Here is a 27,134-nt window from a genome sequence, read left to right as displayed (position 1 = left end):
TAGGCCAGGGCAGAGAATACCTGACATACAGTATAGCCGTCTCTGTCCACCAGTAGAAACAATTATGCAATCCTTCATGCAAATATTATTCTGATAGTTGCATGTAGATAGGTGTGCCCCAGGTGTCTGAGTGGTCTAAAGCACTCACCTTTACTCATCACTGCCATTTTGCCTCTGTTAATGTGGGTTCGAATCTTGGAGGTTGGGCTATGTGGGTATGTGAGAAAGCTTGGCAGTAACTTCCCAACTTGGTTATTCTTCCCAATGTTTACATGAGTTCTTCATCAACTAGTTATACTGGCCCCCATGTATAGCTTATCATGTACAAAATAATGGTGTTAAGTCCACAACAACGACAAGAACATCATTGGGATAGGTTATTTTCCATATCTGTAAAGTATTTTGAAACTGGTATCCATGGTTTCCTAATATACTTCTGATGGTACCTATGGCCATTACTTATCTAGAGGGGCCCAGAGTGGCCGAGTGGTCGAAAGCGCTCTCCGTTATGGATCACTGCCATCTCACCTCTGTCTGCGTGGGTTTGAATCTTGGATTCGGCGAATGTGGGTATGTGAGAAAGCTTACCACTAGCTTCTCGTGGGTCAGTGGTTCTTTCCAGGGTTTTCCCTGGTTCTTTCTCCACCATTAATACTGGCCGCCATTTATAGCCTATTGTGTGCTGAAAAATGGCATTAAACCCTACAACAATAACTACTTATCTAGGGCATCACCTAAATGTCCAGCTTTGAGTTATAGGATAATTCAGATAAAATTAAAGTCTCTGACTCCAATCCTGTACACATTCTTTTGTTAATCTGCTGCATTCTCCACATACTACTGTGAATTCACAATTTTGCTACAAGCCACAAATTCAAAGACCCAACAAAGAATGATCCTTTTACGAAAACTGAAGGACCCCTTCCTCAGTCAGTGATAGCTAGTATTAATGAAACTTCTTTTTTTCCAAAACCACAAAAATTATACTCTTAAAGATACCAATTCATACTATTTGAAAATAAGTACTTTTTTGGCAGAATTGTAGACTATGGAAATTTTATGACATTTCACAGATTTTTGAATCAGTATTCATATAATTCCTAAAATGTAGCAAATGAAGTCACATCTATACTACCACTCTCACATATCACCATTAAATTGCCCCAAATGAATTGACCTATCACCACTCATGCTAATCAATTAACCAATCAGCGAGTGTAAATTAGACACACCTCCAGGCATTGCTTACATCCACCATTTTTCTCCAGCAAGCTGCTTGTGGTAATAATGAATTGATTATGATAAGTATTTACAGTTTGGCAATGATTTGTTGATTTCTTGATTGATAATGGTGAAAAGAAGTCACTGTGAGCCTTGTAATTCTGTCGACATCCAGATCATCTAAATGGAAAAATTAGGTTTCAAAACATAGACAAAACTTTGATGGATAAAGACTTTTTTGGTGGTCACATGTACGATCAGCTGAATATGAAAACAATTGATGGCAATTACGTTTTTGATTGCATAAAAGTATGTAGAAAAGCATTTACCGACAATGATCTAAAGGGTAAAAAAAAAGATTCAAAACTGAAAAAGATATGAAAAAATAACATTTCTAGAATAGGGGTGGAGAACACCCACACCCACCCCAACTTTCAGGCTTTAAAGTGTATTATTTTTCTTGTATAGGAAGCACTGAACCCCTGACTGTATTGTTTTAAAGTTTGAAAATTTATACTTTAATGTTGGCTTGTCTCCAAATTAATGATTTGTTGTCTCGATCTTTCAGACACTTGAGTGACTCTTTACCTTCTCGTTGGGTTGAAGGAGGGGTGGGAATATAAATTGTACTAATAAAGAAATACAAAAACATTGGTTTCTGATAATTATTGCCTGATAAATTAAGCATGCATTTACATGATACCATCAACAGAAATCATTCATTAAAATTCCATCTGTTGAACATAGTAGAACTTAAATTTATTCTGAACAGCAGTATACTTCTAAACAGTAATTATTTAGGATTTTCTTATTAATTTTTAGTTCATTTGTTTCCAAGCCAGCATGGACATAAACCTGATAAAATGAATAAGGATAAGACTTTATACTAAATACATTAGCATCTTTTGGAGCGAATTTCCTTGTACATGAATAAGTTTTCGAGCAGTTTTAAAAGCAAAAGATTTAGATAACTTACAACATATAAATAGAATCTGGATGTTTTGGTCACTTTCTTTTTAAGGTTTTCCCTTGATATATTAATTTCACAAAGTGAGTACACGAGATTACTCAGAAATCTGAGATTTACCTCACAGAATTACTTAGCACCATTTAGTGCATGGTAATTTCATCTTGCAAGTTTAGAATAAATTATTTTCAGTTGATATATCGGTGTCATCATGATAAGGAAATACGAGTCAGTTCCACTTGATAGATGTTCTATACCCAAGAAAACATATACCCCTTGTTATTCTAAAAAAAATTTTACTTGTTGTTACATGAAAAGTAGATTTAAAATGACCAAGGTAATGAAAAAAACACTTGGAAATGTTTGTTTTCTTTCCTTTCTTTCGGGTCACATTAGTCACAGAAAATAACATAATCAGATGCTTGTTGTAATCATTGTAGGTCTCCTTCCTTCATGCACTTCTATTATCTAGCTACATGCATTAGAATATTCCATTAGATTTTGACTAGGTCTTAAGAATGACCCAGAAATGTCATTTTTGTGATATTGTGAAAATAGACATTCTGTGTCAACACGGTGATGGAGTTTGAAACAGGGAAGCTGAGAAGACTGTCATTATTTTAATGTTCATTAGGGATGGGTGAAAACAAGCTAGAACATGAAAACTGTCCATGTGTTGGATTTTTACACAGTCTTCTGTCAAAAAATCAAATGTTTTTAACTGTGCTATTGGTTTTTGAGGCCTTTGAAGATTCATAAGTTTGGCAGAGCGTGCAGTTTTTGATGAACACATACGCCTGTTTAGGAACAAAATCAACAGTTCATTTCATAATGTTTCATTATATGCTGTGTATATGTTGCAGTGGACATACAGTGATTATGCAATTACCATAAAAGCTCTTTTTATTTCTTGCCAGTTTAGGGACCAAAATTGGTTTCTTATCCAACCTTGTCTTTGGGGGGCGGGGGGGGGGGCTAAAGTACAATTGCTAAACTAACTGCCTTCGAAAACAAACGTTGTTTCTGTGAAGTAGTAAAATCCTGCTTCCCTCATTTAACAGTTCTGTCAAACGGTGAAAATATCTAGTATATTCTTAACACATTTGTTTACCCCCATGATGCATAAAAAGACTTGAAATATTAAACTTGCTGAAAAGGTTTTGCAAAACTTTTGGTTCTGTGCAAGAGGACACACATTAAAAAGATTTTAAGTTCTATAAAATAAAAAAAAAATATTCAGTTCTTTTATTTAAGGTTTGGAAATTAACAAAAAATCTGATTTAAAAATATGTAGATTCAAGTTTGAATGATAGGGGCTTCTGCATTGGATTTACATTGATGTTTCTTAAATTCTTTGAAACTTTACAAATGACAGATTTAAGTTTCCGTCTTTGAACAGAACAGAAAGTCTATTAAGTAACTTTAGGCCTCTGGTCCATAATACATAACATAATAAACAGAGTATAATACACAGTACACCATAAAGAGTATTGTAAAATACATTTGTTTAGCTGTTGGTATTGGTACTTTTTTAACAGCTTGTCTCTTAGTTTAAAAGCAAAATATAAAAAACATTTGAGACATTTGTAAGGATGCTTACTTTCTGATGGTTTTGATATAATACATCTTAATGAAATATATCCATCTTAAATTGGTATAAGAAGTGCATATATATACAAAATGATATCCATCTTCTACACACTTAATATTTTCTTTGAAACCTAGCTTGCAAACTCTGATCTCTTTATATTTTAGTGTCTTCCTTGTTAAATCATTTTTCAGACATTGTAAAGATACAATTTTTTCGAAAATTAAAGGAATGATCTAATGTTATTTAGTTCTGTTTCCAGTAATGATTTGTACTGACCTTAATTTACAATTATCAGTGAGTAAATGTATCTGACTTTTACTTTATTAAATTGTTCTTTATACAGTTTATCATTTTTACATTGACTATATTACTAAATACATTCCCTTATAAGTCAGATCCAAAGGCAAACTGCACAGACCCAGATCTGCCATTGCATAATTCACAGTAAGATTTGGATCTACACAGTTTGTTAGGAGTGATCAGTAGAGCAAAGACACTGATCTACCAGTGCATTATGAGATGGCAGATCAGGGTATGTGTTATTTGATGATATACCCCACTTATAAGTGAGTATAATCTATCGTTATTTTATCTAAGTCTCTATGCATATCTATGGACAAATGTTGTCATTCTAATGAGTATAGACTGTATGTGTGACATTCACCAGGGTGCATACTGTATGTGTAACATTGACCAGGCTGCAGAAAATATGTGTGATATTTACCAGGCTGCAGACTGTGTGACATTTACCAAGCTGCAAACTGTATGTGTTATATTTACTAGGCTGCAGACAATATGTGTGATATTTACCAGGCTGGAGGCTGTATGCGTGATATTTATCAGGTTGCAGGCTGCATGTGTGATATTTACTAGGCTGTTGACAATATGTGTGATATTTACCAGGCTGCAAACTGTATGTGTTATATTTACTAGGCTGCAGACTGTATGTTTTATATTTACTAGGCTGCAGACAATATGTGTGATATTTACCAGGCTGCTGACAATGTGTGTGATATTTACCAGGCTGCAAACTGTATGTGTTATATTTACTAGGCTGCAGACTGTATGTTTTATATTTACTAGGCTGCTGACTGTATGTTTTATATTTACTAGGCTGCTGACAATATGTGTGATATTTACCAGGCTGCAGGCTGTATGCAGGCTACAAACTATCAAAAGCTGGCAAAATACTCAGAATACTTTTCTATCAGATATTTTTTTCCTTTAATGTACATTTGCTTGAAATTTGTGCATACTATTATTTGTTTATTTGGGGGGGGGGTATATATGTGGTGTGAGCAAGATTAACATCCTGTAATGTTTACACATGATGTTGACCCAAACACTTGTAGTTTGTTATCTACATTGTTAGAGTCCTGTGATACAGTTCTTGACTGTAATTGTTCAATTAAATTCCTAACTCCATTAATTTGCCATATATATATATATATATATATATATATATATATATATATATGTGTGTGTGTGTGTGTGTGGAGAGAGAGAGAGGGTATATATATATATATATATATATATATATATGATAAGGGAAAGTTTTGCATAAGAATTTTGTCTGCTGTATTAATTTCACCAAGTGAACACGTGAGGTTGCCCAAAAATTTGAGATTTACCTCACAGAAGTAGGTGTCACAGGTATGTTACCACTGAGTACACAGTATTCATCTTGTATTTTAGGACAAATTATTTTTAATGTGAATGATATCATAGTAAAGAAATATTTGAATCGGTTCAGCTGGATTGATGCAAGCATATGCATCATTTATGCAAGATGTTTACATGTTGTTTCTCTTTTAGACCTCTGCAGAACAGAGAGCCTTGCTGTCTCCTAGCAGTAGCAGCAGTGGAGTTGGGGTTAGTGAAGGGAGCCCTCAGGAGGGACCAAGTCCCACATCCACACTGTCTTCTAAAGGAGGAGATCAAAATGAGGGCCAGCACAGTACCGTTGTGCATGCTGATCACCACATCAGCTATGACAGCACTGCCATAACCTTTAACACAGTCAACATGGCTTATGACCAAGCAAATCCAGCCCTGTTTAATGACAAAAGTGAACCATTCTCGTCAGTAAATTATGACAAAAGTGAACCATTCTCGTCAGTAAATCATGAAAAAAGTGACTATTTTAATGATGCAGCTACTTTATGTGTAAATATAGATTGTGACCAGTCCACAGCTAGGTGAAAACACCAGTCTTAAGCTAAGAGCAAAATGCAAAATGCCCAAATGGTTACGTGCAATTGGGTTGAATCTGATCTTCTCATGATGCCATGTAGTGCTGTCAAATGCAGATTATTAAAGTGAAACGGTAGGAATGAAAATAATCTTACTTTTATTAAAATGCACATTTGTTTAACAAACTACCCTAGTTCATCCACAGGTAAATAATTTGTATTATTTATTACTGTGAATTATATATGGGCAATTTCTTAACATACCAGATGTACTAAGCATATTTGTTGAGTCCAACTGGAAATAATATAGACCCTGGTATGACATCTCTGTTGTTTGTTCTACTGATTACTCTTAACAAACTGCATAGACCCAGATCTGCTGGTATATTAGAATGCAGCAGATCTGGATCTGTGCAGTTGGACTGACCAGCAAGTTTATATTGTATACCCTTTGTACACTATGGTACTCATTATTTACATAGAACAATACTGTATTTGTTTGGGGCTAGGTCATGTGATTTTAAATGGTTGTTGATTCTCTGATTTCTTTTAAAACTTGTCAACCATTTATTTTACATTCAGCTACATTGTTGTTTTACATAAAACTCACAAAGCAAAAGGGGCATACATGCATCAGAGCAGTTTGATGTGTTATTTGAGGCTAATCCGTCATTCCAGAAAGATTCCCATTGCTACATGCAGCACAATTTTTGAAAGATTCCTCTACAAATACATTAAACAAACCCTGATCATATTTGTTCAAAAGGTGTATAATGGCTTTTTAGTTTTGTAAACTGATAAAATAAGTCAATTTAGATCTATTATGGCTAAATAACAAAAGCAACTGACCCCCTTTTTATGTAGATCTATTATGGCTTAATAACACAAACAACTGACTCCCTTTTTATGTAGATCTTGTATGGCTTAATAAATATAACATGAGACCCCCTTTTATGTAGATTTGGCATGGCTTCATGACTTAAACAAGAGATCCCCTTTTATGTCGATCTTGTTTGGCTTAATAAATTAAACAAGCAATCTCCATTTATGGAAATAAGTTATGGCTTAATAACTAAAACAAGGGACCCCATTTTGATGTAGGTTTGGTATGGCTTAATAAATATAAAAAGAGACCCCCTTTTGATGTAGATCTGGTATGGCTTAGTAACTAAAACAAAAGACCCCCTTTTGATGTAGGTTTGGTATGCTTAATAAATATAAAAAGAGACCCCATTTTGATGTAGATCTGGTATGACTAGTTAAAACAAGAGACCCACGTTTACATAGGTTTGGAATTATCTTTTATTGGCCTTTTCCTTGATGCTTCATAGTCAAATTAGCCTCATGAGAATGCTTGATGAAGGGCTCCTGTGTAACAGACCTGTTTTTTTAACCACCATTTAACATGGCCACAAACAGCCACTGTGGCTTTTCCAATGATCTTGTGTAGCATATATACTTCAGTCCCACTGCATAGACAGAGATTTTTCATTGCATAATGTGATAGCAGGTCTGCGTCTTTGTAGTTTGTTAGGAGTAATCAGGCAAACAACATAGACCCAGATCTACCAGCACATTTTGCAATGACATATCAGGGTCTATGTTGTTGGCAGTTGGACTTGACTTATTAGTAAGTACATTCAGTGTCTTGAAATATAAATTCCAGATAATCCTCGTAACAAGGACAATACAAGTTTTATCTTAAAGTGAAATTGACCATTGCATTTAGGATTGTATGATATTGTAGTACAGTGAAAATGACCATTGCATTCAAGCTCATATGCTATTGTAGTACAATGAAAATGACCATTGCATTTAAAATTGTTTACTATTGTAGTACGTTGAAAATGACCATTGCATTTAAGCTCGTATGCTATTTGTAGTACAATGAAAATGAACATTGCATTTAAGCTCGTATGCTATTGTAGTACATTGAAAATGACCATTGCATTTAAGATCGTATGCTATTGTAGTGCAAGGAAAATGACCATTGCCAACAGTTATTTGAAGAACAGCTTGGCTGTTTTAATCAAAGAAGATTATTTGCCTCAAGTCCTTTACAAATGTGCATATGATTTGCATAAGACAATAGGGAAAGCATTAAAAAATATCTAATGCATTTATTTTCATGGTTTTGTGAGAAATTACATTTCTTTGAGAACTTAAATTGGTAAATTAGAGTAGGGATCCTGTCATTTCCTTTTGGATTTTCAAATTCATGGTTTGTAACCATAAAATCCATGAAAACTGGTTTCTCGTGAGATTGGTACCCATGGAATTTTGGAGCTCATGAAAATTGGTACATGATGAAAATTAATGAATTCATAGTTTCAGTCATCCCAAGATGTCTCCAAGATCAGTAAATATATCTTGTCCAGTATGAATTCTCACTGAAAGTTAAATACTAAGTAAATGCCACAAGACAGTGCACTGAAACATACTGTCGGAGCTGTGGCCATTCTTGACCATCATGGTCATTTCTGTATTTGATAGCTTTCAGTCATTAATAAGTGGCAAATGAAAAGATGATCAAACCAGGGCTGAAATTTTTTGATTTTTTGGGGGGCTTGTTTCAGGATTCAAAATAATTACATACAATACCTCTTTCATTTATACTGTAAATACCTCTCAGAGGCCATTATAATTCATGTTGGCCTCCTCTGGGTATGTATCTGTTTTATACCTCTCGGTTTTGGTGCAGTATTGAAACCTCAGAAGCTTTGAAATAGCAGGGATTAATTCATCCATCTCAGTCATTGACCTCCTCATCTTTTGTTTTATTATTACCATGTATTTATGTACATTTCACCATTCTGACATAGGACAAATACACAGTTTTTCATTGACCTTCACATAATTTGTTGTTTGTACATAAAGCTGAAAAACCTTTATATTAGTGATAATCTTTTGTAAATGTTTTCAAATGGTATTAGCTTCCTGAAGTACAGATGTGTAGCCTGCTTTTTAAATTTCCTTGCTTTGTCTTCATACAGGTAGTAAATAGCACTTAATATTTTAACATCTGCTTCAGCAGTAATTTCAGAAATTTGTCAAGTATGTATTTAGGAACACATCACAGCTATGTGTACCTGCGTATGTATTTTATTTATATAGTTATATTTATCTAATTTGTTACCAGTATTCATTACAAGACTACTGGGATACCTGTAGGTGTTTTTTATTTTTCAGTTGTTCTATGTCCATGTATGTTTTTGTAATAATACCGGTAATATTCATTGCCATTTCAGAAGATACCATATTCACTTTTAAGATGAGCCAAGCTGCAGACTGCAAAAGACCCAGATCAACCGTAGCATAATGCACCAGCAGATCTGGGTCTGTGCAGCAGTTTGTTAGGAGTACGGTAATCAATAGAATAAACAAATAGACCCTGGTCTGCAGGTGCATTATCCTATGGCATGTCAGGATTTTTGTTGTTTGCAGTTCGGCTATACAGTAGAACCTGTCTTGAAAGACCATCCCTTCTGTCAAAAAATGATGATCTCTCAAGACAGGTGGTCTCTCATAACAGGTCATAATACTATATAATCAATAAATTTATGCATCAAGGATAAGGTCACTCAAGACAGGTGGTCTCACATAACAGTGGTCTTTCAAGACAGGTTTTACTGTGTATGGTATTCTCTTGGCCATTACATGCAGTTATGAGGTATGACAGTGTTTGAGAATGAAGATACAGATGAGGGAAAAAGCTGACTAACTGTAGGATCATCTGAAGTACAATTAGCATTAATATTAGTCATAAGTTTTTCTTCTTCTGTACGGTTTATTTTGCATGTACAATACAACTTTGTCCTATAGGCACCTTTCCTGGATCTCCAACATACCTCTGTCATAGTTGTAGTATGAAGTTCAAAGAATTAATTAAAATAGAATACCTAAAATTAAATATTAAGTCGGAAAGAGATGCAGGATAAATATACAGTTAGTACTTTTACCTGCATTATTGCATAGATTCATGTTTTAGCCAGCTACCTTATATACTCATTAATGAGTGGAGTCAAATTGCCCAAAACAAAGATCCTGATCTGCTGCATCATAATGCACCTGTAGATCAGGGTCCATCTTGTCTGTTCTACTGATTACTCCTAACAAACTGCACAGACCCAGATCTGGCAGTGCATTATGCAACAGCAGATCTGGATCTGTGCAGTTTGCAGTTGGACTCATCAGTGAGTATATATGGTACATAAAGCTTGTTTTTCACTTACTAACAGGAGAGTGATAGCACATGGCACATATTTGATTGACTTGTCCATGGGTTCTTTCATTAATTTTTTCATTATGGATCCAAAACACTCCATATTTTGAACCATTTTTCATTTAAGTCATCAAGCTTGTTGTATAAATACTTCTTGGAAGTAGACCAACATTAACAAAATTAACTTGCCATCACCTGTTTTCCCTGCTTGAGTAACTTGGGTTTTTTTTTCTTCTAAATATTGGTTCATAACATCTTGGATATAATTTCACATGTACTCATCAAAATTGGTATATACGGATGAATCTCAAGAAGGGTAATTCCCAAATAAAGTCATGTGACCTATTTTCAGTGCATGAGTGAATGTTTCATTTTCATATGTTCATTCATAACACACTCCATACTTTACATGTTGATAAACATACACTGATCAAAATTGGTACGTGGATGCATCTTAAGTAGAGCAATGCAACCTAGTTTATTGTGACCTATATTTCATGTTTGATACACTTTGTCACCGTAATATATTGGCCCTACATGAAACTAGAAATATACACCCATCAGTTCTTATAGCTTAACTCATCTTTACAGGTACTTTACATTGGTGTAGAAAGTAGTCAGTGTGACCTATTTCTCATGGTTTAAAGGCCTTATCACTCTGTACAATTTTCAGCCAACAATTTCTCCAGCTTTCAAAAATATGACCAGCCTGTGATGCTCAAGAGATTTTAGAACAAGTGTGTAATCAATAATATTTACTCTACGTGCTCAAATTTCTTTTCTGTCTAAAGTGAATGTGACTTCATGAAACCTTCCGTGATGTCTGATTTTATACCCTGCCTCTATAGTAGTCCTTGTGTCCATCCATCTTGGACAAAATCTTGATGGCACAAATAGTCTTATGGTGTTTGATCGATTGCCATGAAACATGGTAAATGTGGTCGTCATTTGACAGTGTGCACATTAACAAATGACATTGTTCTCACAATTTTAGTGAGAGTTAATACCCTTTATATCTTGTAGCAGAGTATGCCACAATTAGTCCTGCAGCTTTTGATGGATTGCCATAAAGCTTCTTAAATATTATGGTCATCACCTGAAGATGTGCATGCCAACAAGTCACTTTGCTCCCGTAATATTTTTTCTTCGTTATTACCCTTTGTATCTTGTAGCCTAATGCATTGTACAGTAAAATCTCATTAGCACATCGAGTCCAACGGTTTTTCATGGACTACCTTGACACTTGATAAATATTATGGTCATCATCTGAAGATGTACATAATGTGAAATCACTGTTTCCATAATTTTTATGAGTTATTGCCCTTTTTGAGAGTCAGCTGAAATTCAGTATATGACACAGTTCTGAAAGCAACAAGTGAAACATATTTCAATCAATCTTCATGAGTTTGGGAAATAGTATGATCGTCATTCAGAGATGTGTATTTCGACAAATAACTGCTTCTGTAACTTTTGTTAGAGTTATTGCCCATTTTAATTGGAACCTGATATAATTGAGTATGACAGAATCTGGTGAAAGCAGTTGGTCTCAAAGTTTTAGCTGGATCACCATGACACTTTGCACATGTTATTGTCATCTTGTGTAGATGTCCACCAGTCACATTCCACTTTCAAAGTGTGCTAGGGTTATTGCCCTTTACATCCAGCTGGAGAAAGCATTGTTAGAATCATGTAAACACAACTTGCCTTTCATTGTTTTAAGGATCACTGAGGAAACTTGGTAATATTATGGTCATTTTGTGCTCCCATGATTTTCATTCTTACCATTTTTTAACTTGCAGTTGGATACAATGTATGACAGAATTTTGTGGATGCAGCTACTCTTGCCAATTTTAGTGGAAACTTAATGAAACATAGTACATATTATTCTCATCACCAGAAGTTATGCATATTAATGAGTCATTTTACTCACAGTATTTTCAAATGCATTATGCACTCACTATAGACTCGTCTCCATCATGGGGTGAGTTGGGGAGGTAGGAGTATATTTATTTGAGCAAATTGCTCACCATTCCTTGAAATTGAGTAAAATTTTGGTGAATGCACTCGTGTTTTGATAAACTCCTATTTTCTTTTATTCAATTAGCCAGTTATTAGTGTTACTTTGCTTTTGGGCAATAGTTTCAACAAATGTGTGATTTTATGAACATCAGTCTGGTTACGTGTTGTTATTCAGGCAGGCAAGCAGTATATGCATAATCATGACTGTACTAGCATCTCAGGATTCACATGTGCAAAACAAAAACCATTTTGTTACAGTTTTCACGTCTCTAACATTGAATAGTGTATCTTCATTTGTTCAGAAACATATATTGATGTTGTATCTAAGACAATTGCCCATGTATCAAGAAGGAATTTTGTGTTTTCATTGTTATGTCAAGTATGTTTTGGTAATGTCATAATCAAGAGAACATGTTTTCACATTGCCTTTTTATGTATTTATACTGAACTGACTGTAAATACTTATAATCCATGGTAACTCCTCATGGACTGCACAAAACTAGGTGTTATATGTATGTGCATTTATTATATCGTCTCAGAAAAATATGATAGATTTTTCTTTATTTGGACACCTTTTTCTTCAGGAATATATTTAATATTTTAGTAATATCAATTTTAGGATATATTTGGTAACGACTGTTAGACAATCATAACCTTTTTGTAGTTTTCCGTTTTGATCTTTACTCTGGCATTTTACTACAACCTTTGTCATCATTTCGTAGCTCCACTTGTTAGATAAGTGGCATGCTGAAAGTTAAGCTTTACATGAGAAATAGAAATTTATGACTGTTGTAGTGCTAGATATAGAAATAGTTTACTGTTATAGTGTTAGATATGAAATATCTGATTGTTATAGTGTTAGATATAGAAATAGTTTACTGTTATAATGCTGGATATGAAATATCTGACTGTTGTAGTGCTAGATATAAAAATATCTGTTATAGTGCTAGATATAAAAACATCTGACAGGTATAGTGCTAGATATGAAATATCTGACTTGTAGTGCTAGATATAGAAATATCTGACTGTTCTAGTGCTAAATATAGAAATAGTTTACTGTTACAGTGCTAGATATGAAATATCTGACTGTTGTAGTGCTAGATATGAAATATCTGACTGTTGTAGTGCTAGATATGAAATATCTGACTGTTGTAGTGCTAGATATAGAGATATTTTACTGTTAATTTGTCCTGGATATTGAAATAGTTGAGTGTTGTAGTGCTAGATATTTGTTAGTTACTGTACTTTGGCTTCCAGAAAGTTAAACTTATAATTGCATGCATGCTGTCATATCTGACTAGTGTTGTGCTAGATATAAAAATATCTGACTGTTGTAGTGCTAGATATGAAATATCTGACTGTTGTAGTGCTAGGTATAGAAATATTTTACTGTTAACTACTGTACTTTGGCTTCCAGAAAGTTAAACTCATATTTGCATGCATGCTGTCAAATGCAGCAAAGAGGTGCTAAATACTTAACTCATTAACCCCTGGTACCTCATTTATGCACCAGGAGGCTGTACCCTACTTCTGAGCTCTGTAGTATCAAGGTCATTTAAGATACACTAAAGTGGGTGGTATTATAGAAAGGAAGACACATGTAGCTCTACAATGGTACCAAATAATCTGTACCTTCTAGTTGCACTACAAAATGCAGAGGGAAAAACATTTTTTTTACCCGATTTTTTTCCACCTAAGATGTGCTTGATGGAATCCAACTTTGTGTCCAGATTTTTTACATTTTGGCCTCAGATCTAAGGCAGACAAGTCTAAACTGCACACAGACAGGTAAACCTATGCAGAAAGTAGGATAAAATGGGGATTTGGAATAAAAAATGGCCTGGATACAAAAATGATGGGTCTTAAGCCAAAAAAAAAGAAAAGAACTCCAACTTTTTACCCTTATGCCTTCTGCTCATGCACAAGCGAAATATCCAATGAAAAAGGACATTTCAAACACAGCTAGGTAATAGGTTAACCAGAAATCTCTTTGAAGTCGATGTATTAGGATGTATTCAGAAATAGACCCTAGAATGTGTTTCCTACTCGCATTTCAGGCAAAAATTACAAAAACCTCCATGGGTTAATGAGTTAAGAGGACTTCCGAAGACTAGAGCAATTTAAGTTGATGGAGAAATGGGTTTTTACAAAAAGCTGAACAAAAGACTGTAAGACAGTCATAAGGAAACATATATTGCATAAAGAACATTCTGAATTTAAACATTTGCTTTTAATTTTGGTTTGACTGTATATGCATTAAAATTGTTCTTGCTTTAAATTCTACAGCAGTATTATCAAATAATTTTTGTAAAATGTATGGTAATGTAAAATGTTTTCACTCACTATATATGCAATCAGTTTATTATATGAAAATGCATTTTTTGAAGTTCATGATGATCATAAAAAGCAGGGTAAACAATTTTTAAAATTTTCATTATTTAACCAAATCATTTTTTTTACAAGATGGCACATGCATAGAGCAGTCATTTAATTTTTCATGCATTTTCATACAGTTTTCTGTACAAATGCTTGAAAATCCATGTAATTCCATTTTACTCTCACTCTGATGAAAATGTCATATTTTCCCAAGTATTTGGAACATGGAATATTTGTATATTTTTCAATAATTTTAAAAGAAACTTGCGTCTTTTTCAGCTAGGAATAGGTAGAAATTGCATCACACACAATCCAAATTCATACACATGACATTGTGTGTTTTCAAGCTTTGGGCTAGGTAGAAATCACACAACCTACAATCCAATATCACACACATGACATTGTGTGTTTTCAGGCTAGGACTAGGTAGAAATCGCATGACCCACAATCCAAATTCACATACATGACATTGTATGTTTTCAGGCTAGGACTAGGTAGAAATTGCATGACCCACAATCCAAATTCAGACACATGACATTGTGTGTTTTCAGGCTAGGATAGGACTAGGTAGAAATTGCTTGACCAACAATCCAAATTCATGCATATGATATTGTGTGTTTTCAGAGTAAGATTAGGTAGAAATCATACAAATGACATTGTTTTTTCAGGCTAGGACTAGGACTAGACAGAAATCAAATGACCCACAATCCAGATTCTTACACACAACATTGTGTGTTGTCAGAGTAGGACTAGGTAGAAATCACATGACCCACAATCCAAAGTCATACAAATGACATTGTCTTTTCAGGCAGGGCTAGGTAGAAATGCATGGTCAAAATTTACTCTAATAACATGATATGGCCTACAGCCTTTCTTTACTTCAACAGATAAAAACTATTCTTGACGTGGTCCCCCATGTATTTTTTCCTGTACTTTACATAGACAACATAGAATCTCTGTGATCTATTCACCCCCATGTGTCTGAGTGTTTAAATGCATGTGACACTTTCTCCAGTTCACACATCTTTTGAGATATAAATTTTGAACATTCAGAGAGAATTAGGATATTAATTCTACACAAATCAATTTTGCATGAAAATGTTGGAAAGGAAGTACAGGAAGCCATTGCCAGAAAAGTTTCACAAAACAATTACAGAACTTTGTGTTGTTTCTTGCACCGAATTAAATGCTTGGAACTGACCACCAAAGTAATGCAAATTGACCTCTAAATATTGGACTCTATATTCATATCACAAAGAGTTTATGCAAAATATCTGCAGTTTTTGTACATATTAGAGATGAAAAGAAGACATAGGTGATGTTCATTATCACACCAGTTGTAGTTTATTGTAGTTTGCATGTTGGTGCAGTTGGGTATATGATTATGTCTGCAGGCATTGATAATTTCTCTTACACACACACACACACACACAGACACCTTGTATCATTAATTTATGTACAGAATATGGAAATAATCCTGGACAAACATAAAACATTACAAGCTATTGTTCAGATATGTCATTTTGCTCACTATCAAATAATAAATAATGCAGCTGTACATTTTGCTGATTAGATACAGTTACCATACATATTCATTTATAAGTTGAGTCAGACTGCAAACAACAAAGATCCTGATACTGCCATAGCATAATGTACCTGCAGATCAGGCTCTGTCTTGTTTGTTCTACTAATTACTCCCAACAAACTGCACATGCCCAGATCTGCTGGCACATTATGCATCGGCAGATCTGGGTTTGTGCAGTTTGCAGTTAGACTTGTAAGCAAGTACATACAATACCAGTTAATCCTAATGTATTTGCCATTTTCCACAACTTTGGACAAATTCTCAGTTTGAAATTGATGTCTCATATTATTTGCTGTATATGGTTAGTTCATGACTACAGTTTCTTTTTATTACCTTAAATGAAGAAATGTCAATCCCTCAACTTATGGTACCACTGTTTTTGTATTGTGGCATCTTCCTGATAGCCTCTGTTTACAGAACACGGTATTAGATCAGTTTGTTGCTGAAGGGCATAGATAACTATATATAATTCATCTGTTTCTGTGTAGAAGAGGATTTTTGTATAATTAGAAATATGAATCCCACACTGATTGAAGGTAATGTAGGAGTTGTAGAAATTTAATGTAGCTTAAATCCAAATATCAGATCATGTCCATTTGTTCTAGAATTTTAGAGTGACAACAGCAGATAGTGAGATGTGCTCATTACAGACATCTGAGGACATACTAATGCAGCAGAACATCCTAATTTTGTAGAGATTTACCTCAATCCTGTTTGCACCTAGCTACCTCTTATTGGTATTGGGATTCATTCTCAGGGAAATTAAGCTAGCATATTAGAAAAACATCAGTTAGAACTGGAGCATATCTCCATCATCTGTAATCTGTGTTACTAGTCAATTATTGCTGACCTCACATATATACCATCATTAACCCAAATATCTCAACAGTGTTTTAAAGGCAAGAGGAGAAATGTTAAAGGTTGGATAAACTAACAAAATGGCACTACCCGTGATACTCAAAAACAGATGTTGGACCTTGATACTGCTTTATGATAATTATAACCTGAGTTGAACCTTGAAACATCTTGATCATAATTATAACCTGAGTTGCAATGTTCCTTCCAGCTTTTTTTATCTTTCACTGGCTAAGGTTTTATTTCTTTGAAGGGTTTCCATATTGTTGGCACTCTGTTGCCCTATCTAAACAATTTCTAGTCATGAACTTATGCAGGGGAGGGTCAAAATAATTTTTCCCAGTACTTACTACTTACATCCTATATTGAGAATCAAACTGTTCTTCATTTCCTATATAGAGACCATCACATTTTTAGGAATGAGGCTCATCAGTTCTCTTTGTCAGTGCCATTTATTTACCACTTGGGCACAATGACTTAAAAGGGGGAAGTCACTCTTACTGATAAAGATAACTCCATTGGAACATCAATCATCTGCTACAACTAGACCTTTATGGACACTTATTTCCAGCTGCAGTATATTAACATGAAAAAAAAAGAAAAATAATGCCAGAACTGGAACAAGTATTCTTCATTTGCAAAAGAAAATGCCAAAATATTTATTGAAGTGTTCTTCATCAGTAAAAAAGGAAATCATGCAGCCTAGTTTATCTACCTCATTTCTGACTGGCAATGAAGATTGACTGAACTGGATGCATCAAAACAAAAACAAATATTAATTTTCATATGTTTGAGAAAAAATATAATTTTCATTTGCGGACCAGTCATCCAGACAGAAAGAATTGTAATTATTTTTTAAAATCTGGATATTTGGATTAATGAAGGTTGTTTTGATTCACTCAAGGAACTTGTTGACTTTAGGTATATATATATTTTTTTGACTGCCAGGAATTTAAGGTGCAACATCTCACTATATTTTATAAGAAATGTAAGCCAGGAACAAATGTCAAGATTCTAGGATTTCTCTTGTGTAGCTGTTTGATAGTGAAGGGCTGAGAACTATTGAGACAATGCTGATAACTCATGCAGATCGAGCTCAGAACAGTTTCACCAATAAAATCCTCTTTCTTATCTTTGATAGGACAAGATTATTTTAGAAATTGTGAACCTGTCTAGTGTCGATGAAAGCTGCATCTTTGCAGCATGTATCCGCTGCTGAAAGAACCAAACTACATGTATATAGTTAAAATGCATGCATGCCCAACTGACACATGATCAGATTTGAAGATTGCCCCAAGTCTGTAAGCTGTTGAGAAATTTATAAACAAAAATCAAAACTCCGCAATGTCTATAACTTATATTTTATACAGAATTGCTTTTTACAGTTTAACAATTTTTAATTTATTGATGGTATCTTTATCATAACAGCTACTTATTTTGTCACCTGTGAATTGTCAAAGATTTCTTTTTTAATTGCACTGCTCTGCTCATGTTAGTGTGTACCCCACCCATAAATAAGACAATAATAGAAACAAGGTGTGGCAGATTAAATAAAATAATGAGAGATTAGTGACTTGTCACATGTGTTGAAAGTTTATTATGTGCACCAGAGGGTTACTTGATAAGAAGATAATTGTTTTATTGCTGTTTAGTGGCAATACTAAACCCTCATCCAAAAGTAAGATCCAACATTCTTGTAATTTGCATCTGTCTGTATTTCTCTAGTTGGTAAAATTCACTATGCCATATATACTCACTTATAAGTTGAGTCAGACTGCAAACAACAAAATTCCTTATCTGCCATTGCATAATATGCCTGCAGATCAGGATCTGTATTGTTTGTTCTACTGATTATTCCTAACAAATTACACAGACTCAGATCTGCTGGTACATTATGTGATGGCAGATCTGAGTCTGTCCTTTTTTGCAGTTGGACTCAGTAGCTAATATATATTTTATGTAATACTATATTATCGATGTACAAAATGAAGTGTCACTTTGTGAAGATGAGCATGTTTTATGTTTCATCTTATCATCTTACAATGTTAATTTATGTATTCAGAAATTTATTTGTGTTTGTATATGAATTCATATATTTCATAATTTTCCATTTTGTCTCTTACTGTACATTCATTTATTTGTGCATTCATTCATTCATCTGCAAATTTTCTAACCCTGCTGCTATATTAGTTTGTTTGTTTGTCTGTACATTCCTTTTGTAATTTTTGGTGAAATTGCAAAATTGAATTATTTAGAGATCATTAATTGTAGACTGTGTTAAACTTGTTCAGAAAAAAAATCAAATACCAGAAAAATCTTAATGCACTGGGTGATAATTAAATCAATACTTCCATCATAGAATAAGAATTGCCAAAAGGTTTTGAGAGAAAATATGTCCAGTGAATTAGAGATTCTCAAAGTATCTGTTGTTTTAAAGTAAATTTGCATCAATACATCTTTTTCTTTATCCACAGTAAACATCGTTTATTCTGGCCAACCTTCTTTTTGGTTGTAGAACAGAAGTTTGTCTCCAGATCGTTCTCTTTGTCTAAATGAGAATCTCTCTCCACAACCAAATATGATTTCATGCAAACAATGTTATCATTTTGTGGAGATAGTCAAACATACTTGAAGGTCATAAAACAGATTCATTTATTTTTAAAATAACACTTTACTTCTTTTTTGAGATTATTATAACATTTTATATCTTCGTTGTATTTCTTTCTTGGGATTATTATAACAAATTTATTTCTTTATTGGGGTTATTATAACATTGTATTTCTTTATTGGGATTATTATAACATTGTATTTCTTTATTGGGGTTATTATAACATTGTATTTCTTTATTGGGGTTATTATAACATTGTATTTCTTTCTTGGGATTATTATAACATTGTATTTCTTTATTGGGATTATTATAACATTGTATTTCTTTATTGGGGTTATTATAACATTGTATTTCTTTATTGGGATTATTATAACATTGTATTTCTTTATTGGGATTATTATAACATTGTATTTCTTTATTGGGATTATTATAACAAATTTATTTCTTTATTGGGGTTATTATAACATTGTATTTCTTTATTGGGGTTATTATAACATTGTATTTCTTTATTGGGTTTAATATAACATTCATAGTTCTTTATGAAGAATAAATATTCTGGTTTGTATGTATGTAGTTTCATGACCCAGTCCTGGCCACATAATGCTGATTAAAAGTAAACTTAAAATTACACAAACTTGCAGGCTTTTCAGATAATGTAAACTGTATGAAGAGTTATAGGTCAAACTTTTATTTCTTATTTTAGACCACAATTGGTATCATTTTAACTTGAGAAAATTACTATAGACTGAATGAAATTTTTTGATAAGCCCAGTAACAGTTATCAATAAAATGAGTATGCCTACAGTTTAGTTTTGGGATTGGTTTACAAAATTGGCATAATTTTCATGCACATACTTGCATCTTATCACTGATCAGCAAGGCTAGTTCTTATCAGGATGGGACCTTTGTTGGCAAGGCTAGTTCTTATCAGGATGGGACCTTAATTGGCAAGGCTAGTTCTTATCAGGATGGGACCTTAATTGGCAAGGCTAGTTCTTATCAGGATGGGACCTTTATTGGCAAAGCTAGTTCTTATCAGGATGGGACTTTTATTGGCAAGGCTAGTTCTTATCAGGATGGGACCTTCATTGGCAAGGCTAGTTCTTATCAGGATGGGACCTTTATTGGCAAAACTAGTTCTTATCAGGATGGGACTTTCGTTGGCAAGGCTAGTTCTTATCAGGATGGGACCTTCATTGGCAAGGCTAGTTCATATCAGGATGGGACCTTCATTGGCAAGGCTAGTTCTTATCAGGATGGGACCTTCATTGACAAGGCTAGTTCTTATCAGGATGGGACCTTCATTGACAAGGCTAGTTCTTATCTGGATGGAACCTTTATTGGCAAGGCTAGTTCTTATCAGGATGGATCCTCCATGGTCAGCAAGGCTATTTCTTATCATGATGGGACCTTCATTGGCAAGGCTAGTTCATATCAGGATGGGGCCTTCATTGGCATAGCTACTTCATATCACGAGGGGACCTTCATTGGCAAAGCTGGTTCATATCATGATGGGACCTTCATTGGCAAGGCTAGTTCATATCATGATGGGACCTTCATTGGCAAAGCTAGTTCATATCAGGATGGGGTCTTCATTGGCAAAGCTAGTTCATATCAGGATGGGGCCTTCAGATGACTGCACTTGTCCAAAATAAACTTTTTTGTAACAGACCTTTTAGTTTCAGATGTCAGAGAGTTACCATCAAAAGTAAGTCTCAAATGTATATGTATTTTGAAATTTAGTTACCCAGTCATCCACTTTGCAGTCAGCATGACATAAGAGACTGACTTGAGTCCATTTATCGGGCAATTTACCCACATTGATACTGTCAGCTTAGAACTAATTGAAAATTGAAGCCTGTAGTACATTGAAGGTCATTGTCATAATGATTGTATATGTTCAAGGTCATCTTATGATTGTTAGTTGACATGTCAAGACAATGAAACCTTTTGGTTTTTAAAGCTGTTTTTTGTTTTTATTTTAAAAAATCACATAATACACTCTGCTTCAAGTTCATATGAAGTATGACACTCCACCCTTAATCAACCATAATAAGGGCATGCCACATGCCAACTTTACATGAGAGATTTATCAGGAAAAGTTTAAGTGTGGAGTATATATGTAAATTTTTATTAGCCGATGTTTTATGTAGCTGTATATTACTTGAAAAGTATTGTATGGTACTAATTCACATTTATTTCACAGGGTTGTATAGTTTTAAATATCCTTCAATTTCTGTTTTTTTTCCGTGCCAAAACTTTGAATAAATATGTGATGATTTCTTGGTTAAAAAAATTATTCTTCCCAGCTTGTAATTTACACACAAACGTGTGTGCACACACACACATACGCACAAACTACTCAGTTTATTGCTGTAAAATTACAGCTGAGATACAATATTTTGGTAAGTTATAATTAGTTTTTTTTGTTAGCTGAAGTAGCTCAAGTAATGTGCTGTACAGATTATCTAGTAGCCATGTACATGGGTACAAAAATTAGTATTTGAGCTTACTTATTACTAATTAGATGTACAGTTTGTCGCATTATATATTAATGTAAATTTCATACTGTTGTGCTATCATCTTACTCCCAGTACATGCCAGTGTCAATAAAATGTTAAACACATTCCTTCTTTTCTTCTGCTGTGTATTTATAGATATATTGATTTTATGTAGAGCTTAATTTCCTGCACTGACTGAATGTCACTTATAAACTGCAACAAGAAAAGTCATTGGTACGCCTCTTTTTGTATCTTGATATCAAAAGCTTTCATTATTAGGACTTTGAAGTCAAGAACATATTTTATCTGATTAGGAACAAGATATTTCCCATGACATGCTATGTCTAAAGCTGCTTTCATAATAAGACTGGTTTTAAATACTTCAGATTACCAGGGAGATGTGTGACGAACATACATATGTATATATATATATATATAGAGAGAGAGAGAATTTTAATATAGAATAAACAAAACAGAAAGTGCTATCCCTAAATTCTACATTAATGCTTGATAATATTGCCAGAATGGTATAAATATGAATATATAACATTATACTGATGATAAAATGTTTAATTTTTACTCAATGGAGATTCTACGAGATATGCTCAAGTTTAAAAAACAGAATCAGATATTGGTCAGCTCTTTTGGAGTTGATGATGGTCCAGTTTATTTGGACTGTTAAAGTTATATGTTGGATCCCATGTTGCATTATTTGGGCCCCTGGTCTTTCCTGGCATGCTGCATTAAAAATGTGAAAGGTGCGGTTGGAGCTGTTAATGGACATTGACATGTTTCGTTTTGTTGATAAAGGTATCTGTGGTGGCATCTCTGCCATAACAAAGATACATTCTGTGGCCAAAAATAAGTACATGACCAACTGTGATCCTGACAACAAGTCAAAATATTTTGTTTACCCTCTCACCAATAATCTCTATGAATGGACGATGAGCCATTGTCTGCCCGTGTGTGATTTCACTTGGATTAAACAAGAACATTTAACAGGGTAGTTACTGATAAGTAATGACGACACCGGCTATATTCTCGAAGTTGATCTTGAGCATCCACTGGGATTACATGACCAACACATTGAGTATCTACTAGTATCCAAAGCAATGACGGTGGACGAATCCACAAAACAAGCAGCTTAAGGAACAGCTACACGTTGGCGATACCATGGTGCAAAAGCTGGCCTCCAATCCAATGAACAAGACACGGTATGTCATTCACTACAACCAACAACGACCTACAACAGTGTCTGTCTCTCGGAATGCAGCTGAGGACGATCCTCTTGTTGAGGTTCAAACAGATATGGCAGCAAAAAAGTAAATATGCTTAAATATAAGCTAAGAGAAAAATAACCGACAAGACGATGGAGAATACCAGAAAATGAATTACCTTTGAATCAGGCGACACACAAGAGCGGTGTGACAAGTTTGTGGCGTCGCCGGCATTCCACGCAATGAAAATATTCAACGATGATTGGGTTGATATCCACAGCAAGCGAATAATAATAATAAAACTTGTCAAGTCTATCTGCTGTGGCTATACCGTACTGTGAAGTTATCAAAGTTGCTTATGTATGGACTCCAGTACAGTTTTGTTCAGACAAAATAGGGTGATCGGGCAAAGTTATTGTTCACATACACATTAGTATTATACTAGATAACAGCCGATGATGTTTATGTGGACACGTATGCTGTACGAGCACTCTTTGACTTTTCTGATTATCCTGTAGATAGACAGTATTATGATAACTCCGAAAAGTGTTAGCAAATTTGAAGACAAGACAAAAGTTATCCTTCAGTTGAGTTTGTTGCACTCAGAAGTATGATGTATTACATAAAACTCGATTTCGGACAAGTAAAACAACGCGCTAAGGGGATAAAAAGAAATGACGAAAATTGTAACCGCTAATGACTAACCACAGGCACTCGCTAGTGTAAACCTTCTTTCTCAGATGAATTCCAACAACCAAGTGTTCTGCACACGCACATTAAATAACATAGGATTATCGATGTACCATGATAAGAGTTATTTTTTGGACAATGGCGTTTACACGCTCTTACGGACACAAGAATATTTTAGAAAACAATCACGCCGACATTTTCGTAGAGCTTAATCGGATTCAAAGGGCCGACGCGACCGAACATGATTTGCGTAAGAGGAAATCGTCGTTTGTCATCCTTCTAAGTAAGCAACTGTGGCATTTAGAGAATTAACTGTATTGCAGGAAAAGGCCGATATTGGCCGATGACGCCATGGTCTTGATTTGGCTGCAATTTATTATCTAAATGAAAAATCATTCTCTTAAGGAAAGGCAAATATATTGCGGTCAGAAAGGGTATCTTATAGAGAAAATCTTCAGGGGACCATGGGGTTGCGGCCTATATCGGTATTGCCCTATACTACTCACACCACCGGCACTTATTTCCCCACCTCCTCCTTTTGAACCATTTACAATATTGATATGGTTATACCACGATTTATCGCTATCATACCTGAAGCTGTGAAAAGAACAATAATTGTTACGACTCTTTCATGAAACAATTGGTACACCTTTTCCATTAAATAATTGTTGTGGTCTTTCCCACTAAACAGTTGTTGTGACCTTTCGCCTAATAATATACCGTGTGTAACGTTTGATTCAATGTTATGAATAGCTTTTTTTAAGTTAGTTTGTAAATCGGATAAATATTTAACTAATGCTGCTCATTAAATGTGATAAGTTTCCAATATTGCTTGCGCAATGTAGTTTTCTTTTTCATCTTTTACAATGCTCAAAGCTGTTTCTTTTATTTCCTCTATTTGTTTGTCATACATTTCAAGGTCTGGTTACTACATCAACAGCTTCCACGTGACCTATTGACTCTCTGTCACTTAATGTCATAAGTCTGTGGTATGGCTTGCAATTTAACTTCACTTTCTACGTCTTCTGTAATTTTTTTTTTTTTTTTTTTTTTTTTAATTTCCTCTATCTGTTTGTCATGCACTTCAAGGTCTGATTTCATTGATATTATCTTAAGTTACTCCATCAATGGCTTCCAGATATTCAGTTGATTTTCTTTATTTTCTTGTTGAGTAATAATCTCTTAGCACGTTCTTCTTTCGTAAATCTCACTTTAGTTTAGCAAGTTCATTCTTTAATTTAATGCTTCCCTTGCTAAAATCATTATGTATTTTTCTACCAAATCTAGATTTTTACAAGCTTGCATGGCTTTGGCTGATTGTGTCTGTAAGCTCTGATGGATCAGTTTGTTTTAAATCTTCGGGTCTTTATTTTCAGGATTTTTTTCTTCATTTGGTGACCACATATTTCTTTGACTTGTCGAGTCTAAAAACTTTAGAGTCACTTCCCCCTTTGTGTGTAGCAATAGAGCTAGGTGCATACATTTTTCTTTGCTCGCTCTCTTTAGAAATTTTTATTATTATTTTACCTAGTTCTTAGAAATACAATGGCCTATCTCTGATACGTAAATAAGATTAAGTTCAATCAAAGTGTTATCAAAGTGCTCAGATTATAGCGGCGTTGGTCAAACAGGTTTGGCCAATTCATGGTCAGATGAATCCAACATTAGTGTTTGCGGTTAAACTAATTAAGGACTAAATGATCAAACAAAGTAATAAACAAACGGTGCTAATTTAAGTTAAGGTTTGCATCTAAGGGTAAATTCACGAAATACCAACATCAACAGATGAGGAGGTACCAACGACGATTCATGGCACTGTGGTGGTCCTACGCTGAGAGATCTATAAATAATTTTTTTTGGTAAATAATATCGTATTTTATTATCTTTGCTCTTGTACAGTGCATACATTTAAATAATACATTATAAAAAATCACTTTACGGTGCTGATTATTTTTGTTCACGAGATTTATTTTGTACAAAGGATAAAAAGAATAAAAATATATTTTATAAAAGGCATTAAGAGCTTCAAATCAGTACATATCGACGAAAAAAAACAACTAAAGCACTAGCATACTGGTATCAATATATATCGACTGAAAGTTATGCAGGAGCCCTGATTTCAGTATTTTTTGTAGTATTAGCAATTTTATTATTTATGAATGAAATGAATTATTTATATTTTGCACAAAAGTGAAAAAGCTGCTTTAAAAATATTTCACTACGAAACTGCCGATGCAAGATAAACAGGTTTAAGCTATTACATTTATTTATGTGCAACAACCCCGTTATCCTTAAATGCATATTTTAACTACTAAACATACCTAGAAAATAATGAGAACTATCATATCGAAACAAACGTAAATGTCACATTTAAAGCCCCCGGACAAAACTTAAAATATTTCTCATGATTCGAATCAGTTCGTTATCTGGACAGAATAAGCCTGGTAATAATCGGCCATGCTCCGAAGCAGCGTGTTACCCTTCATCCATGAAGGTCAAGGGTGCACAACCCGTGGCCCGTGGGCCCGCGAACGTGTTCTGTCCGGCTCTCAGGGTAAATTAAAACAACACAGAAATTTGGTCCGTGAACAGTAATTATATTAAAGAAATTAGTGTTTGCGGCCCTCGAGTGATCTTAGAAAATGCAATCTGGCCCTTGGCCGAGAAAGGTTATGCACCCTTGATGTAGGTCAATGAACCCTGGATCGTTTGCGTAACAGTCCGAAATTTTCTCTCTAATATAGCGATTAATGTCGGAGAAACATATTTCTATGCTTATGCTATGTACGTTTATTGAAAACAAAATAATGGGCTGTCCAAGAAAAATTTAATTATTAAAAAATATGTTAGGAAAACAACTAATTCACGGACTAATCGCTAATTATTTGCTCACATATCACAATTTGGCCTATTATAATCCAAACTACCAAGCAGACGCCGGCCGCTGTGCGAATATTGTTAGCGAAGGGCTGCCGTGCGAGTAACCTTTGTAAAATTTAGCACACTGCCGCCATATTCAATATAAAACAATTTCCTTTCCTCTCTTTTATTTATTTATTTATTTATTTATTTATTTATTTATTTGTGTTT

The 27,134-nt window shown here is 34.3% G+C and overlaps 1 protein-coding gene across 1 annotated transcript in view; it reads left to right on the top strand.

Annotated features, from left to right (window-relative positions):
* The window catches only part of LOC149803586 (protogenin B-like), a 180,835-nt gene extending 171,415 nt beyond the window's left edge, over nt 1–9,420 (top strand). The window contains exon 21 of the mRNA XM_089953334.1: nt 5,595–9,420. Within this exon, the coding sequence (XP_089809460.1) occupies nt 5,595–5,981 (387 nt within the window). The 3' untranslated portion in view covers nt 5,982–9,420. The remainder of the gene's footprint in view (nt 1–5,594) is intronic.
* Nucleotides 9,421–27,134: the final 17,714 nt, after the last annotated feature.

Source organism: Sinohyriopsis cumingii, chromosome 3 (genome assembly GCF_028554795.1).
Source record: "Sinohyriopsis cumingii isolate HCF-2022 chromosome 3, ASM2855479v2, whole genome shotgun sequence".
Classification (NCBI taxonomy): domain Eukaryota; kingdom Metazoa; phylum Mollusca; class Bivalvia; order Unionida; family Unionidae; genus Sinohyriopsis; species Sinohyriopsis cumingii.
The sequence above is the reverse complement of the archived record's forward strand: the minus strand, read 5'-3'. Positions and strand labels throughout refer to the sequence as shown.